Raw genomic sequence first — 14152 nt, forward strand, 5'->3', positions numbered from 1 at the left:
CAATTACTTTGTTAAGATTTGTTTCGTGATATTCAAAATGGTGATAGCGTCTTTGTAACTAGACTCTTTTATAATAGTATCGTCATGGTAATGTGTAATGTTCACAGATTTTTTTGGTAAGTACTTCACTATTTTTAAAAAACAAATACAGCTTCTGTCAGCAGCTATAGTCTTGGATGAAGAATCAAAGTAAACGTAATTTCTGAAAAGTTTATCATGAAAATTCAAAGCATGTTTTTGGAATTCTAATACATATTGTAAGCAGATTGCCTTGTGCTTAGATATTTGCCTGTGAAGACGTCTATAAAACTAGGCATGTTCAATTTTTTACTCAACAATTACAGCGCTGCCATCATTAGCATTTTGCAACCACATAGCTTTTGTGTAAAAATTATAGAGATATTAACTAAATTGCATTCAACGTAATAGGGGGAAAGTTTCCATAATGAGAGAATTTCGAATTTATTCACCAAAATATGGACAATTTGTTTATTTTCAGAGATTTTTCTGCAATTACATTTAACATAATAGGGGGAAAGTTTTCATAAATCAGGGATTTCAAATTCATCAAAACATGGACAATTTGTTTATTTTCAGGGATTTTTCTGCAAATCAGAGCGTGTTGGCAGCTCTGAAATTATACCAAAGTTAATATATTGTCACAAAATGTAAAAAGTACATTTTTGTCTTTCTTGAGCTCGGAGTATGATGTCAAATACTTTTATTTAAAATTATAAAACAGAATTAGAAATGAAAGTGTCGATTGAGACTGTTTTTTTTTAATGTGCAATTGTAAAATCCTGCCCGAGCTGTTAATTTTCAAAGCCTTTTGTCCCTCCTGGCATTTTCCACAAGCAACTGTACCGTTATAGGGTTAGTGGTTAGACTGCAGGACTTGCAATAACAACGTTGTGGGTTCGAATCCTACCAAGCTAACCGCTGATTTCACAACGACTAGAATAAGTATTGTCGTCTAGTTCGTGAGTCACAACCTCTTGATTTGTGCCATACATAACCATGAATGTTAAACCAATGTTTGTAGAAGAGAGATTGCCCATTGCCAGTTTGGTGGTTATTTCCTTGTTTGGGAGTTTGCTGACGTCCCTTGATGGGAAGATTAAGACAGGTGATTTGTGAAATTTTAGTGTTTTATTTTTTTTAGGTTTCTCGCAACTAGTTTGTAAATTGTCTTGTTGTGTCACCTGGCCCTTAAATAATGAAAATCAAAACATCTTCTTTTGCATGCTACAGCAATTTATTTGCAATTCAGTGAGTGTTTTTTTTATACAACCATGATACATGCTTTCAAAAATGTCATTCATGTAGCCTTAAAGAGTGTATGTACTTTTTGTAGGACAAAAAACACAATGTCTACAGATTTTCACTAAACTTACACAGTTTGAAGATAATGATAGTAGAAAGCTTCCCTGAAAATATTACGTGCTGAGGTGCTGTAGTTTTTGGGTAATGAGTAAAACAATGTCATGAAAATAGACCAAAATTATTTTAAGCATTTACAAACGTATTTTCAATACATTGTTTTACTCATTTCTCAAATACTACAGCACCTCAGTAAGTAATATTTGAAGGGAAGCTTTCCACTATCATTGTCTTTAAACGGTGTAAGTTTAATGTAAATCTATGGACATTTTGAAAAAGTACCCGAATCCTTTAATTAACAAGAAGTCAAGCTGGCATTGCACTGTAATTAAAACCGTCATCAGTAAATCAAAATAAACAACACCACCAAACCCCCCGGCAAAAAAACATACAAAAGAATAATCATAGAGGTCGAAAAAAGACCTCCAGGGTACAATGAATCTTTCCACATTAAAACATTTTCATTTATTCACGATCAACATCGACAGAATTTTTTACTATGATTTACAGTTTCAAGTGAAAGTTTGTCATGCATATTTACAGCCATGTTCCTTACATCATGTGTGCATTTAAAAATGTTTCAGTTAAAGGTGAGCCGATGACTATGATATATGTGCACTGAAAATCATACAATTTGTAATTTTGGAAACAATTAAAAAACTCTGAGCTTTTTACACCAAGTTTACAAATATTATAAAAGCTGAGGTTTCATTGAGACTTGGCGGCAGTTCCAGTCATTAGTGAAATTATTATACATTTGGCATTTTTCTGTTTTTACAAAAGGCCTTTTTTTTGTGGGTTATTTACAAACACTAAAATGGACTATTTTACATACCGAATTCAGAATTTGTATATTCATCTTTGTTGACTGCCTGTTTATTGTATCAATGGCCAAATAAATAACATTAACATCCAAGGAAACAAAATTTAAAACGGACAATTTTACTTGTTTTGGGAGATGTTACTTTGATGCACACACACCCACACACATTCAAAAATACTGTGAATTGTAAACAGACTTTGTTTGGAGAATCTTGATTAATCCTGGTACATACTTCAAGCGGAAGCGAAGTGACTGTTTTTGCATCGCAAATTGAAAAAACAGCAGGTACCATTTTTTTGCAGTGAAGTATAGGCTTTACTATAGGCTTAAATATAGGAGGCTGTAATGTGTTTGCTTAAGGACTTGTTTTATTTCCTTGGATCACATGGTCCTTTCATTTTGTTTGCATATTTTATTTATGTGTGTTTAAAAAAAAAAGAAATTGGCGAGGGGCAAAAAACGATCTTGTCCGCTCAGAGCTGCTTACAGTCAATGATACATGGGCATTGATGCAAGGCACACAGCTTTTGTCACTTTCAAAGATGACCAATAGAGGGCAGTATAACTCCATCACGGATTGGCTTTTTCATGTAGGTTGCTCACTGATCGGCTCTTGATGTTGAACGACCTGACAGATACAAAAAACAAACTTTTGTTAGAATATCGTATGTTAGAATATTAAAGTGTTTAAACAAAAGTAGGGCTTTTGAAAATTTCTAGTAAGAGAAAATTTAATTTTTTAGGTGTGGAGTTCTCGACTGTTCAGCTGATTTCATCCCCTTGGATTCTACCCATCTTTTTCAATGACACTTTCCAGAAACTTTTTGAAAAGATCACAAAGTTTGTTTACTGTTTTTTTCAAAGAGAAATTTATATTTGAAAAAAGAAAAGAAAGAAAAACAAAATGGCAGTGACTTGCACCACGAACAAAGACATTGTAAAAAACAGAGACTGCTAATGTTGATAGCTCAGTTGTTGCAGCGATGGCACGTCAATCTGGAGGTCACAGGTCAATCAACCCTAACTCAAACTTCAAAGTAAATACTTACGGTATTCTGAGTGGTGGTCGTTTGAGGCTCTCTGCTCTTTGGAGCCGTATCGGACCCTTGTGGCCTGCCGGGGGTTGGTTCTCCTGGGAGGATGGTAACCTGTCCGAGAAGGAGAACAATTTTATTTCAACCCCATACTCTACATTGCAGGCAGGTTATTAAGCCCTTAATTTATTTTCTATCAAGTACAAGAGCTGACCCTTAATGTAGGATTTTTCTAACTAATTATTCACAGTTTTTCGTATTGTTACGGAAATGTTGGGTCAATTTGTTATCAAAGTTGCAAGAAAATGATGCAAAACTGAAACAAACAAACAAACAAACAAACAAACAAACAAACCCAAAACACCCTTGTTGGAGAGAATTGTTTGCGTTCCGGGGCCGATTTTACAAAGCAATAAAATTCATCGCAAGACAAATTTTCAGTATCACCATAGAGATTTGTATTGTGACATCACACTTTACTTAGCAACTACGATTGATTTGAAGTTGCGATCAATTTGAGACCTTTGTGAAATCGGCCCCAGGTGCCCAAGAAGGAATCAAATTTTTTTGTGAAAAATTCCCTCTTTCTTTAGAAACTACTTTACTTTAAATGGGGTCATTTTTCTATCAATGTTTTATTTTTATCAACACTTCTCCACGACCATTAACTTACAGGAATTTGGTTTATCCCAAGTAATGTAAGCTTATGTTGTATTGTTGTCGACAACCTAATTCTGCAAAGCAAGATCTCTCTGCGCTGCGTATATTATTGTGTTTAACATTGGGTTGTTATTTTGGTAATATATTTTAGACTTACCCTCTTCCGTAATTCCTTCGTTTATTTGCAGCTGAGGCTGTCAGGGACATGTAAGCTGGTGCTGCCTTTCTCACTGAAGCTGGAATAAAACAAAATAAATCCAGTCTTTTAAGTTTTTTCCCCGCGATATAATGTAATAAAATTAACCTGTAGATGTTTCAGCCTCATTAGATGTCAAGTTTTTGAGAGAAAAACAAATTGAAAATCAGATAGCAATGTTTTCAGGAGAATCGCGTAAATCCCGTGTACGCTTGAAGTTACTTTCGTCTCGCTAATAGATACAACAAATATTTTTGTGAAATTGTTTTAGTCATTTCTCAAAAACTACAGCATCCCAGCAAGTAATATTTTAATGGAAGCTTTCTACCATCATTATCTTTAAACCATGTAAGTTTAATGTAAATCTGTGGACATTTGTGTTTTGTAGCATACAGGTAACCAAACCCTGAAATGACATCAAGGTTCATTTGGACTATTTCGTGGAGGGAAAAGAAATTTTAATTCCCCTTGAATAAAACCTTAAACAAGTCTTTATTATTCTGTGTCCATCGGATTACTAACCTGCTGGCTGATCCGCCATTGAGGGGAGTCCAAACCGGTGAAGGGTATCGGCGTGTTTCGCCTCCTGGAATGAGAATGGCACCTCGCCAATGACGCCATGAGACTTACTGCGTCTGTGATGCAGGGGTGCGTTGCGTTTGGTGAAAGTACCCGATCTCTGTAGACCCCTGATGATGTAGAAATTTTTTTTTACAAAAATAAGGTGACAGTCACAAAGTGTGTTTTCTTTAGTTCAGGGTTTAGAATATACTAGCAAGCACCTGTGTTGACAGTGTCATTGTGTTTTGCTCTTGACGTAATCATGTTTTCACTTTAAAGAAGAGATTTTTGAGTCTACTGCTAACGTAGTTTGGAAATGATTGTCATTGAAATGAGATCGTACCTCTTTGTAGGTTTGGAAGTAGACTGGCTCCCATTACACTTGTTCTCATTACCCATTGTGTTTGGTCTGTTCTGAAGCTGGGGTGAATTGTTCGTGATGACGGTAAAGGGAGCCCTCTGTTGGGCCTTTGCATCCAATCTCTGGGGTGTGGTTAGGATTTCGGCATATGACATCACTCGACCTGGGAATGCGAGGAAAAGAAAGACAAATTAACAAATGAGCAATTATTTAACTTTTATTCTAATAAGGGAAGGTTGCGTTTTCTTTGTTGTAAAGGCTTCATCTTTACCTGTGACTGGACTGATCTTCTGATTGGGTATTACGTTCTCTTGGTCAAAGGTTATCACCCGGGCAACAGGCTTCTGAGAGTCCGGACGCATGTCAGAGTTGGATGTTCCCTCTGGCAATGTAACAGCAAGAGATGGTGATTCGATGACCCTGTTCATCGTGTCATGGTCGTTATTGTCCAGCTGAGGTTGACCGCAAGTGGGCGGAGACGTCAGCGGAGAGATGCCCTCCATTTCAAAGGTGCCCGCAAGGTTCACTCTTAGGCCCTCTGTTTCTGTTATATCCTCACCACTTTGGTTTGATTGTTTCTTGGTCACAGTCTCACCTAGCCGTCCTACAACATCCTCTTCATTTCTGACGAAGGGGACAGAACCTTCCTCCCCCACAACCTCTGATATTGACACCAGGCTGCTAGTGTTGGAAGTAAGTCCAACATTTGTCGATAGTCCGTTTGTTGGGATTGGATTAAAGCTGTTGTTGTCACATTCAGTAATGGTCCTCCTAGCTGGTGTGCCAGGGGTGTGCCTACTCGGCGTTGGGAGGCGGGAAGGAGGGTGTGTGTCGCTGATTTTAACAGCCGATCCCCGTTGAGCCGGTGTGCTGTTCTGTGTCGGCATGTGTAATCCTTCAGATTGAATTGGTGTCTTCACTCTCTTAGCAGGGGTGTGGTGTCCGCCAGTACCTTCTGGAAGCATTGGTGTGTTGACTCTCTTAGCAGGGGTGCCACGGTGTCCGCCAGTACCTTCCGGACGTATTGGAGTGTTGACTCTCTTAGCAGGGGTGCCAAGGTGTCCGCCAGTACCTTCCGGACGTATTGGAGTGTTGACTCCCTTCGCAGGGGTGTGGTGTCCGACGGAACTCCGTCTTTTCTTCTTCCTTGGCGACCTTGAGGGTGCTTTATCAATGAATAACAAAAAAACGAGCAAAATGGATATTTAGAAAATCAAAAGAGCAAATGTGTTGTGATGATTTTGGGGCTTCGAGCCTTGAGGGTAGATGGACATCTTATCTAAAATATCAACCACAGGAGACAAAAATTTGTCAAAAAGTGAATGAAACATTATTTGGTATAGTTGTGAAACTGGAGCATTTGGTTCTCGATGAGGCACTCTTTCGTGTCTTTATTGTATGCTTGGAATCTCAGAGAAATTGTTTAGAGGTTTTCAGGGAAGTATACTTCTTAAAGATGAAATAGTGTGTAGGATACCCTCAGCCAAAATCGGGCTTGGTATAAGTCGTAGGTCTCTGACAGAGAATTAGCCTGGCTCCTTTAATCTGATTATAAGCACTTTGTTTGCACTGAAATACACAAGGAACCAAACCAAGATTGCTCCAGTGAACTAGAACTAAAGAGTTCTACCTTTTGGAGTAGAGTCAACACATTTCATGACAGGGAGGAGTAGTAGGTAGTTCAAATCAACCCCTGCTGCGGCGGCAGAGTTGGGGTTAGAGTCTGCGACCTCTGACATGCTCTGGTCAGCCCAGGCGACTTCTCGGTCTCCCTCAACTTGTTTCTGTAAGGCTTCGAAGTCTGTTGTGACGTCGGTGGTGGCGAGTCCGGAACCCTTCAGGAGGAAGTACTGCTTACGAACCATGGAAATGAGGTTGACAATCAATCTGTGATCACAAGGGAACGAAAGATTTGTTGTTGGCATGAACATTTTAACTGTATGGTGTCCTCCAAACTGTTGTCATCCAAGAGTTTTGAAAAAAAGGGAAGACATCTTAACTCAAGACGAGAAGACACCAATCTTATGAAGACAACCATTAAAGCAGACAATTGTTCTAATGACAAACACAGTAAGCTCAGGAATTAGCAGTTTTCAACACGATCTTTATTATCTGATCGAAAATGCTTCTGCATCTCTCCTGCGGTCTGTCTGTCTTTTAGACAGACCCTTTTTCAAACCCTTTTTCTACAAGCGTATAAAGAACTTTCCATGTTTAAAAAAACTGTTTGAGTATTTTGTTTTGGGTCTACCTCTCAGAGCTTTGTTGATGGCTGTCCTGATGTCTGGCAAACCTCTTCAGATGTTTAATCTGCCGTCTGCAATCCTTCAACTCAATCTCAAGATGTCTTGTCCGCAAACACTCCTGTAACACCTGAAAACATATTTTTTGGAAACAGTTAAATTTTACAAGTTGATTTTAATGCTAGTCTGCCTCGCCATATATAAACTCGGTAGTAACTGGAATAACAGAACACCCATATGTGTTTAATTTTGTTGTGTCTGTTTTTTTTTTTTTTTTTTTTGAACACCCAGGAGGGTGCGCATTACAAGTCTTATCAATCTTCTTATCATTATTATATCTAAAATCGCCTGTACTATTTGTTCTTAAGAACACGCCATCACATTGTCTTGGGACCCATTCTGGGCCCTGAATAGAAGTCAAGTTAACATAATATCTTTGACTCCATAACCTATTTAGGTGTTGTTCCGTGAAAGGATCTTAAGCCAGATGAAAGAATTTGCAAATATCAAAAAGCGTTTGATTCTTTGCAGTATATTGGCAAGTGTAAAAAATGGCAGTTCAAGCCATGTTTTGAGGAGAACTCGGACTCCTGTTCTGATTAACATAAGCTCACCTCTTGAACTTTGAGGCCAGCAAGGGTTTTTAAACCCTTGCTGGCCTCAAAGTTACTTTTCAAAGGTGAATTCTAAGGAATTTGACAGTGACAAAAACAAATCTCTAAGAAAACGAAAGTTTCTCAAACCTCAGAGGTCTGCCCGTCTCCTTGCTCCTCCCCTCTTATCTCTAATTGAACTTTCTCCAGCTCTGCCTCGTTGTTCTTGAATCTTTCCTCCACTGCGGGTTTCCGTTGTCGGAGTCGAGCTTGTCTGGCCTCTGACGCTGCGATGACTCTCTCAAAACGTCCCATTGTCTAGGAAACAAACATTGACAGATGAAGAACATTTATTCTTCCGAATCTTAATTTTTGTGGACAAATTTTTTTTAAATAAAATGTTCACATTTAAAAAAAAATCAGTAACATTAATTGACTATTGACCCTGTGCACGCTTGTCACACATGGCGATGTGCCATGCTCACCATTGTGGTGGTCAATTTGTTAACGAGTATTAAAACGAGGTTTGTTGCCCCTTACCTTATCCCCCTGAGCAGACCCTCCATGTATTAACCTCAACCTCTCCACCATTAGATGTTTGCGACTGATCTTTATCGTCAGGTCACGATCCGACGACTCAAGCTCTAGGAGCTCCTTACGGATGCTGCCACGCTGGACGAACACCTTGTGAAGCTCTAACTGCAATCTGAGATGGTTAGAAGAATCAAAGTGGACAGATTGGTTGAGATTCACAGAACATACTTGACCACACAGGCCTCATTTCATAGAGCTGCTTAAGCAGAAAATATTGTTTGGCGCATTTCTGAAAGGCAAAAATGAGCAGTCACGTACATGTGACGTGGTAGTTTGGCTTGAAACCTTATCTTGGTAAGCATAAATTATGTTGTGCTCTGCTGCTTTTTTGTGCTTACCTGTGGACTTGCTCATCATTTGCATCATTACGGGGAGAAGGTTGTGGATTGCTCACTTTCAGTGCACCTGACTCGTAGCGTTGAAGTTTAACCTTCAACTCAGAAACCTACAAAATCAAACATTATTTATTTAGGAATTTATTTATTTATTTGGTGTTTTCTTCCAACAATAGACAAGCAAATCCTTGATTTATATGAGTTACTATCTTAAAATAAAATATGTTAGACAAGTTTTGTTAATTCAGTTGTCTCATATTTTGACATTTGTCTCGGAACAATTGTCTCAGTACAATTCGAACATTCCAAAGAGAATGAGTCAGTAAATTCTAGAAAGCTAAAATGTCTTTGAGAAAGACTCTCTAGAGTCGAAACGTCAGACCTTCACCTACTTTATTTTGCATAACAATTATTTTGAAAGAAAAACTAAACTATCAAAAAACGTTCTCCATACCTCTGTTCTTAATTCTTCAACGATCTGTGCATACCGACTGATGTGAAGGTCCACACTGACTACATTCTGTTTCAGCTGTCAAAGAAATGAAAACAGAAACAACATTAACTTATCAAACTACTCAATTGAGGGTTGGCTCTTACATCCTGCGAATGCGGAGCAAATTTTGGCGACGCAATAATGGGTTCGTCTTTTCATCTTGGTTTTAAAAGCACTACTATGCACTCTGGTGAATTCTTAATAATGGCATTTATCCTGAAGATTGTTTGTGTACCGGTATTTAATCAAAAGTAAAAAATAAAATAAAAATGTTTTAGCGTATTGCGCAATAATTTGCGCGTATCTCGGCCTGATATACTAGCTTGTGTATATGGGGCAATCCCTGTAGTCAATTATAGTCATCCTTCAAACTCAGTGAGGGCGCTGTTTGATCTTGTGATGTCATATTTTAAGTCTACAAATCAAAAACACCGAATGAAACAACAAACGGAGACACTTCTAGTACTTACAGTGGTGCGTATGTTTTTAGCTCTGTTGGCGTATTTGAGCGTGTTGAGAGTGTCTTCATAGGTGAGACTAGACGGACTGATGGCTGCGATCATGACCGTCCGGCAGTTACCTCCGAGGGAGTCCTTCAGTAACCTTGTCAGTTTGCTGTTTCGGTATGGAATGTGCTGGCCTTTCGCCTACAAGGGAAAGGAATGAAACATGAAATTAGAAAAATGAAAAGATTTAGACATTCCTTTCTCCAGGGCCCAATTTCATCAACCCAGTAAGCATAAAAACTTGCTCAGCACAGGAAAAAACAGAAACTGGTTACCAGCCAAAATTCCATGGTTAACATTCTTGCAAATGGTGTCCCACACATTTTTTGCTAAGCAAAGGAATTTGTGGGTGTTTTTTTCCCCCTACTGATAATAAAAAATGCGTTCAAGTGAAGTCTTTTCTTACCCTTGTGGAGTCGGCTAAAGCATTAATGCAATTTCCAAGAGCCAACAGGGACCGATTAATATTAGCGCCCTCACGAAACCTCGCGCCTCTGTTTGTCGTCACGGTGGCCCTCTCTGAACCCGCCAGATCAATCAGCGACATCTTTGCGATGCGGAAGTCCGTGCTGATGTTCGCCGTACGGTCTTTTTGTCGGACGAAAACCTGGAAGACGGCGTGCGATCGCGAGGACTGGGCGTTGGCGTCGGTGGGATGCTGAGTCCGGTTTCTGTTCCCGTATTCCAACATGCGAAGTAATTCATCTGCACTTCTTGGCTACGAAAAAAAAAGGCACCCCAAAAGTTTTAAGGAAACGTTAGGTTTGTGTTTGACAATCACTCTTGAAATGAATGACAATAACTTTTGATATAGAAGCTTACAGCAGCTTTCGATAGGCATTTTGAGAATGATATTTCCCAAGAAGTGTAGTCATCTTTAAACAAAATTGCTTAGCCCTCCGAATTTGAATCTGAGACGTACTCCTGTCAGCATTTCTCAGATTGGGTATTCCAGTTACAAATTATTCTTTGTGCAAGGAACGCAAAGAAGACATAACCGCTCTGGCGATATCTCAAAAACATGACCACCTTTTGAAATGCAATTTGTTATAGTTTTATTGTATGCTACACTTACAATATGACTAAAACAATCAAACTGTTGCAAAAACAAAAGCCTTTAAACAGCATTGTTCTAAAGGTTGGTTTGTTTCTGCGTTAAAAGAAAAATAGTTTCTTCAGCATAGTGAAAAATTACCTTGTGGAGGGAAAGACCGCTGACTACGACTCCTTTCTCTGGATCTTCCCGGACGGCAAGGAGACCAGATGGTGCCAGAAGGTCACGAATATTCTCATTGTAGACCTAGAAGTAAAATATAAAGAGCGACAAACTCAGGGCCTTGTTGTACGAGGCAATTTTGAGGCAACCATATCTGCAGTGTATGCTACCGGACTTAATTGGCAATAAGTTGGCAACAGCACAGAGTAATTCTTCAAACAATGTCTGATGATCCCTAAGAAAAAATATTCAAATGTGACTGCCTTGTCTTCTTGGAGATTGCCTGCAACTGATTGCCTGTAAATTGAAAGCCTAGTTGTTTTAAGGGTGTGACAGGGGTGTTTTTTCTTTCATTATTATCACGCAACTTTGACGACCGATTGAGCTCAAATTTCCACAGGTTTGTTATTTAATGCATATGTTGAGATACACCTCAAAATTACCTCCAGATACGACACTGCGACATCACACAGCTTCTCATTGCTGATCTCTCCAATACGTCTGTAGAGATCAACCATGGTTAGAAAGATGACCCCTGGGCAGTCAGGGGCCCCTAGCATGGTGAAAGTCTTGCCTGCTCCGGTGGCTCCATATGCAAACACTATGTATGAATCAGAGAAAGGTTTTCAAAATACTAGTAATAAGGGAGTCTGAGCCCAAATAAGGTCAAGATTATTAAGTTGAAGGCAAATTAGTTCTGTCTGCTGAAAATACTTGGGAGTAAATAAACAACAGAAAATTACTTAGTAACACTTTGTGTTCTCCCTTTATAACACCAACAGTGGTCTGCTCGCCAAATGCCAGTTAAAAACCAGAGAGGACCAGTCAAAATTCTCTCCAAGTGGTCCGGCTGGTTAATTCATTGTTGCAAAGCATCCCTGTTGAATATGAAATATGGACCACTAGAATGGCAAGTTAACTGGGCTCAAGTTCACAAAGATGGATTTGCAGTTGAGATCAATCTTAGGCCGTTTCCGCATAAGTGGCTCTGCCTGCAGCTACGACCGTTGCCTGGGGTGTTGCTAAGGGCGTCCTATACTTCAATGCATGACGACGCGGCGATTCGGCCGCAGCCGTAGCTGCCAATTCGGATACGGCCTCAGCTCTTTGTGAAATCGAGCCTTGGTCCTGTTGGCTCGTCACTGGAAATGTTTTTTTTTTAATTGTCTAATATTCCCCAATTGGAGTAGACTTATTCAATTTTTCTTTTCAACTCACCGCTAGCATTGTACCCAGCTAGAACGTTATCAACGATGGTTTTAGTAGTGTTCTCGTACACGAACTCCTGCGTTACTCTCTCACCAAAGACGTGATCAAACGCAAACTTGATATCCTTGTTCTTCCTACGCATGAAGTTCCTCTTAGCGACACGGCGTCCATGGAAGTAGCTGGGGAGAGATTCTTCCTGTGTTTCACAAAAAAATATTTTGCAAAATTGATTTAGAAGTCAATGGCTATAGAAGGTAACTTTTCATGGCTAATCTATTGCACTTGAACTCTTGATTAGTGGATATACAGTGCCAGTTAAGTGGGTTACACTTTGACACCCCTGTAGTGTTTCGACATCCGATTGAATTGTCCTCATCCTAAACTAAGCCTTGTTCATACTTTACACAAATGCACAAGCGAAATTTTGTGACACATTGAATCAATATGCGCTGTTTTTGCAATTGTGACCCAAGCAAATTTGCTTCACTTTCACGCGAATTATGAACAGTTGTGAAAACCAATGAGCACAATGAGGGGCTTATCAAAACAGAGTTGTAAGAACATCTATGGGGTGTCGGAACACACAGCAATCATTCACCCAAGAAATTGGCCCAAAGTTTTACTTTGCTACACTTGGCAGAGTCCATTTCCATTTGGAATTTAAGCCAGGAAGTAAACACCAAGAAGCATTTATTTAAGAGTTTATTTCAGTGTCTTGCTCTATCAAGGACACAAGTGCCAGGACTGAGACTTAGACCCACATTGAGATGACTCGGCGTCAGCCACTAAATGCTTTTAGTTCAGTCATGGAGTTCCTCCATGTTCAGTGTGCTCAATCGCTCAGAGTCGGAGGCTAAATCACGAGTTCCTTACTTTTGGATCAAAGACCAGAAGTTTTTCATCCAGCATTTGAACAACAGGTCTTGATCCTGATCCATTTTCTAGCTCAGCAGCATTTGGAGGTCGTATCCGAACAACCACACGGATGTTGGTACTGTTGTTCTGATCATTGTTGTTTCCTAATGATGCTGTGCCTGATGATTGTCGACGTCCACCTCGACTACTCCGCCGACGTGCTGTTGACATCTTAAAACATGAACTGCAAAAGTTTATGACGTAAAAGTAAAGATTAAAATTATAATTAGATCAAAATCTAATAGAAATAATAAGACTTAACAAAAACATGGCAAATTTTGATAAAAATTTGTTTTTGTTTCTACCGACTTACCGTTGACGGCTTCACTGTAAAATCATCCAAACCAAATAGTTGCGATATAACGTAACCCTCCTTGATCCTCCTGACGTTATCGCAACTACCAAACCAAGGAAGTACTATTTTGGTGGGAGATAACAAACTTTCAAACTTATTTATAAAATCTCTTTTTTCCAACTTTTTGTCTTTTTTACTGTCTTTTTGTGTGTGAATCTCAATTTTTAAAATTTATCTTTTTTAAATTAAAATTAAAGAATGGTCATGACGTTTTCATCCGTTTTTAACCTACGCCAAAATATTCAACAACCCGAATAATGCTGAGTGTGCTCAGTCAGTCAATCATAGTCGTTACTCGATCCCATCATCATCCGGCGTTTCGCCGTGGTAGCCAAGTTCCGGGTTCGTAAAATCAAAAACGTAAACGTTAAAAATTAACAATGTCAACAATTAACAAAAGTCATCTTTTTAAGGTCTGAAACTCTGAGATTATTGCTCTAAATTATGAAAGAATTAATATTACCTTTGAAGGAATCGTTAATTCGGTTTAACTTCGACGATCTGCTTCTTGATTTCCACTCTTTATAGCACGAAAGTTTTCTCTCACATTATTTAAATGCCCACTACTTCTCGGCATTTATTTTCAGTCATTCGAATATTGCCGTTGTGTTATCGTTCACTGATTGGTCATTCGTTTCATTGCTTCTTGCTGATTGGCCAAACTCTCATCACTGGCGA

General features: G+C 39.0%; 1 protein-coding gene across 1 annotated transcript; it reads right to left on the reverse strand.

Moving 5' to 3' along the window:
- Positions 1 to 1617: 1617 nt before the first annotated feature.
- LOC117305323 (kinesin-like protein KIF18A) lies at positions 1618 to 14015 on the reverse strand. The gene is made up of 19 exons (XM_033790183.1): positions 13938 to 14015; positions 13078 to 13303; positions 12214 to 12400; positions 11439 to 11596; positions 10975 to 11079; positions 10186 to 10497; positions 9744 to 9920; positions 9235 to 9309; positions 8784 to 8890; positions 8392 to 8557; positions 8002 to 8169; positions 7267 to 7388; positions 6646 to 6902; positions 5287 to 6180; positions 4998 to 5178; positions 4616 to 4782; positions 4055 to 4133; positions 3253 to 3351; positions 1618 to 2831 (listed from the first exon to the last, which is right to left on the reverse strand). Exons 2-19 carry the CDS (start codon positions 13288 to 13290, stop codon positions 2774 to 2776), a joined length of 3525 nt encoding a protein of 1174 aa, XP_033646074.1. The 5' UTR covers positions 13291 to 13303; positions 13938 to 14015; the 3' UTR covers positions 1618 to 2773.
- Between the last annotated feature and the right edge of the window lie 137 nt (positions 14016 to 14152).

The sequence above is a fragment of the Asterias rubens genome, chromosome 22 (assembly GCF_902459465.1).
Source record: "Asterias rubens chromosome 22, eAstRub1.3, whole genome shotgun sequence".
Taxonomy (NCBI): domain Eukaryota; kingdom Metazoa; phylum Echinodermata; class Asteroidea; order Forcipulatida; family Asteriidae; genus Asterias; species Asterias rubens.